We start from the raw sequence: 4,578 nt of genomic DNA on the forward strand, positions 1-4,578 counted from the left end.
TTGAATGAATGGATTTTTCATTTTTCCATAAAATAAAAGAATATGGTGGTGTTTTCCAGCAAGCTAGTGCCTGTAGAGGATGATCCTTTTCAAGAGTGTATACCAGAATTTTGTTCTCAGTGTAATTTGATGCCGCAATCAGCCTTATGCTAATGTGATGATCCAGACAGACTGACTTGGGTGATCTTCTCCCCCATGTAAAACCTCATCTTGGTCAACATAGAAACCCAACAGAAAAATTCTGACCCTTTTAGAAAATATATCTTGCAGACATGTACAATCACAAATCCTTCTGCAAATCCAATTTCATCTCCGATCAATAATAGGAGCCTAAGCAAGCACTATCCCAATCAAGTAAAAGAGAAACCTAGTGCGTGAAGGCTCCCGCTACTGCAGGATATAAGAGGGGCAAATGTACAATCTTACCCCCTACTTCGCAAATGCGTTTTCAAATTTCGAAGTTGTGACCAACATGTTGCAATAGTGCAACTTAACCATTGCGTCACAGACTTGCCTACTTTACCATCCCAATCAAGTGCTGACAACAAATTTCAGTTTTGTAGTTGGTATAAGTATGAACCACAGAGGGTAGCTGGTGGAGAAAATCTAACAAATAGCAATGGATTTTTTGTTTTTTTTTTTTTTTTTATGAAACAAATGAAGAGCAGCATATGGCTCTTAATCAACCTCAAAAACAAAGAAGAATTTATCCCATCAAAATTCTCTAGAAAAATTCAAATTCTAGATAAGGCCCTGATGAGCTATCTGAATGTGTAGCTCCCCTGTCATTTGTGGGCATGGATGATCTAACTGTATGATTAACAAAGGACAGATCAACTGGTTCAGGAATATCTGGAGGGTGAGTGCTACGAATGAGAGCCCAATTGACATTTTCAAAGAAGGAATGCTGCTTTATCTCTGTGGCACCTCTTTTGTATCCTAATCTCTGTTGTGGTTCCTTTGCAAGTAATCCCCTGATCAAATCCTTAGCAGCATTACTGATATTTGATCCCTCTGGAAACTTCAGTGATTGCCCAACTACATTGAATAATGTCTCGCGGTTACCATTTCCCTTGAATGGTGTCCTTCCATGAAGTAGTTCATACAGGAAGATGCCAAAAGTCCACCAATCAACAGCACTTCCATGACCATTTCCCTTTATTATTTCAGGAGCTAAATATTCATGGGTCCCTACAAATGACATCGACCGGGCAGTGGTTGGCTCTGCAATAAGGACAGGAAGAGAATCTGTATGAGCTAGACTTAAACCATCATTCATGGCCTTCCGTGCCTTAGGAATGCGAAGACGAGGTCGAAAGCATGAAGGTTGCAAACAAGCAGGTTCCACACAAGCTGGTAAATTGCATGCTGGCTGATTACAATAGGATGAGATCCTACGGGATGATTCTGCACTGGACTTTATGAGGGTCGGACTAACATTACACTTCAATGATAAATCAAAATCTGAAAGCATAATATGGCCATCTTCCCTGACCAATACATTTTCAGGCTTTAAGTCTCTGTAAACCACCCCCAACATATGTAGATACTCTAGGGCAAGAAGAACTTCTGAAGCGTAAAACCTGAAAAAAATAAAAAATAAAAAATAAAATAAAATAAAATAAACGAAAGTGGTCACAGAATTAATAGTTTAAACATTAAAATGGTTATTTTACTGAAGTAACGCTCTCTTTGGTATGATTTCTATTTGTATTTATTAATTATTTTTTAGAAATTATTTCTGACAATAAATTATGGACCACAAATAGTATTCGTTTGGTTACTATTTATAAAGTAGATTATATAATGAGAAAATAGGTTTCAGTTTTCATCTTCAGCTTTGATCTTTGAGTTAGAGATGATAGATTTGGGGTTTTTTATTGGAAAAGTATAAAACATACTGAAGTTACCTATTTACCATTGATTTTGAGTAGTTTAGCACACGTATTCATTTAAGGTAGCAAAAATCAACATAAATGATTTGTTGCCACAAATCAAAAATAGCTTGAGAGTAATTTGTGATTTGTGATTTATTCTAATTTATTATAAATAGAAATAAGTGCTATAAACTATACCAAACAATTGTAAAAATAGAAATCAAACCAAAAAGAGCCTTAGAGACAACATCAACTAAATGTCTCAGGAGACAAGAACCCAAATAGGTTGAGTCATGATGGATTGCTACTGAATTGCCTTGATCATAATTAAAAAGGTTGAATCCTGAATTACACCGATAAATTCCAAATCAGGAAGATTTTTCTGAACTACAATGTTAATCCTCTAAGATATTATTCAGGAAGGTAATTCTGTATTTGTTTTGATTTTGTTTGTGAATTGTGGAAACTGTCATTTTATTTTGTATTGAATTCATCCAAACACCAAGAACCCATATCAAATCAATCAAGGTGACCCAAATTTGGCTGAGTCATAATGGCTTGCTACTCAATTAACTTAAAAAAGGTTTTTTGAATCGGGAAGATTTTACTGAACTATAATGATAATCCTCTAAGATATTAATCAGAAAGGTAATTCTAAAATTGTTCGGATTGTGTTTGTGAATTGTAGAAACTGTCACTTATTAAATTTTATAATGACTTCATCCAATTCAATATAAAACTGTGAAGTGGAAACAGCCTCTACTGCGAAGCAAGGGGGTAAGGCTGCGTACATTCCCCCCCCCCCCACCCAGCAGTAGGGGAGCTCGTGCACTGGGTTGCCCTTTTTTTTTTTTTTTTTTCTCATCCAAACACCAACACACAGCCCTTATTCTTTGAAAATACAATTTTCTCATAATCATCCTCTTATTGGCAGGTCTGGAGTTTCAGTACGAGGGTTGTTTGGCTGTCCATTTCTCTTATGACTATCCTAGTATCCTGTTTACACCCTCTCCATCAACAAACTTGTGCTCATACTATTATAAGCCATTGTACTGAAATTCCATTAGTTAACACAAATTATTTAGTTACAGGATAAGTAAATCAATAAAAACCCAAAATAACAGAGAAGATTGATGCTGAAAGTGTCATACTAACCGTGCTACTTGTTCCGAGAAGTGCTTTCCCGGCTGCCGCTGCCGGAGTGTATGAAGATCTCCTCCACTGCAGAACTCCATAAGCAAGCAAGAGAACTTCTCTGTCTCAAAATGGGAGTACAGAGTTGGAAGAAATGGGTGATCTAACAGACCCAAAATATCCCTCTCCGTTTGAGCCCTCAGCAACTTCTTCCTTCCGGCTAACAACCCTTTATCCATCACCTTCATTGCAAACAGACAACCCATCCCTCTAAGCTCCGCTAAGTACACACTCCCAATATCCCCACAACCAAGCTTCTTCAAAAGCCTAAAATGTCCCAAACCCAAAACACCATCTTTAGCTTTCACACACTGAATTGCATCCCATCGAAGATCGTTACCCTTATGGGGCTTACTAGGGCAAAAGCTTCTGCAACTAGCCTCGTTACCATCAATGCTGCTGCAGCAGCTCGCAGAGCTTAAACTACTGTTCTCAGTTTCAACGCATTCCAAGAACTCCCCATCCTTATATGCATCAGAGGCACTGCACTGGCTTCGCTTCCCATCCAGACAACCATCACTGATCTTATTAGTATTTATAGAACTGTTACTCGACCCAGTGAGAGTGCTACTATTGGTTCTGGTACTGCTACTCTTCTCCAAGCTAAGCTCCTCTATACTGCAACTGATGCTCGTCGGAGCACTGGCAGAGTCGGCATTACCACCAGAACCACCACCTCGGATGAGACAATTATCAACCATGTCTCCTTTGTAGAGGACTAAAGAGAGATTAGAACCCCACGAACACAAGCACACCGGGTGTTCGGTAAAAGTTCAGGACAAAAACACGGTTAAAAGGGATAAGAATTAAGGAAGAGAATAGAGAGAGAAAGTTATTATCAAAAAAAAAAAAAAAGAAATAGAGAGAGAAAGTGGTCATTGGTCAAGGAGGAAGGGGGTGTCGCCGAGGCAGTCAAAGCCAGCGTGAGAGGCGCGGGCGCGAACTGAAGTGGGCATAGGGAAGGGGAAATCAAAAACTCAAAAGAAGAGGTAAAAAACGGGTATTCAAATTTCAAAAGAGAGAGGGAGGAGAGAGAGACTGAGACTCTGGTGACTGGTGAGAGACCCAATGCTTGAGCCGGGCTCCGCTTATCTCTCTTGGATATCGCTGTCCCATAAATGTGGCAGCTTGAGGACAAACAAAACACAGACTCAGAGAAGAGAAGAAGAGAGAGAGGGAGAATCTCGGGAGTCGCGAGCACGACAAAACCTTAGAAAAAAGGCTTTTGAAAGGCTTTAGGAAGGCCACATAGCCCTAACCCCAATTCCCCCACACTCCAGGGTAACGGTGTCAAAAAAGCACCGTCAACCCAAATCAGCCCTTGCCTGCTCCAAGTTTGAATAGGACTTGGGCTGAGATTTCAGCCCATCTGATAGGTTAGGATTGAGATTTTCAGGCCTAAGGTAGAGTTGGGTTGGGCATGGGTTGAGGTCTTCGCCCAACCCAACCGACCCAACATATGTATTAAGTATATAATCATATAAATATGTAAGTAATTATTAATGAG

The 4,578-nt window shown here is 39.4% G+C and overlaps 1 protein-coding gene across 1 annotated transcript; it reads right to left on the bottom strand.

The window, feature by feature from the left end:
- Positions 1-510: 510 nt before the first annotated feature.
- LOC122078850 (serine/threonine-protein kinase D6PK-like) lies at positions 511-4,216 on the bottom strand. The gene is made up of 2 exons (XM_042645015.1): positions 3,033-4,216; positions 511-1,583 (listed from the first exon to the last, which is right to left on the bottom strand). Exons 1-2 carry the CDS (start codon positions 3,770-3,772, stop codon positions 725-727), a joined length of 1,599 nt encoding a protein of 532 aa, XP_042500949.1. The 5' UTR covers positions 3,773-4,216; the 3' UTR covers positions 511-724.
- Positions 4,217-4,578: the final 362 nt, after the last annotated feature.

The sequence above is a fragment of the Macadamia integrifolia genome, chromosome 5 (assembly GCF_013358625.1).
Source record: "Macadamia integrifolia cultivar HAES 741 chromosome 5, SCU_Mint_v3, whole genome shotgun sequence".
Classification (NCBI taxonomy): Eukaryota; Viridiplantae; Streptophyta; class Magnoliopsida; order Proteales; family Proteaceae; genus Macadamia; species Macadamia integrifolia.

What these genes read in the sequence shown, in the direction of transcription:
- LOC122078850 (XM_042645015.1), bottom strand. Translation starts at nt 3,772, where the DNA reads ATGGTTGATAATTGTCTCATCCGAGGTGGTGGTTCTGGTGGTAATGCC. An exon ending in TTCTCGGAACAAGTAGCACG is followed by an intron (nt 1,584 to 3,032) that starts GTTAGTATGACA and finishes TATTTTTTTCAG; the next exon opens with GTTTTACGCTTCAGAAGTTC.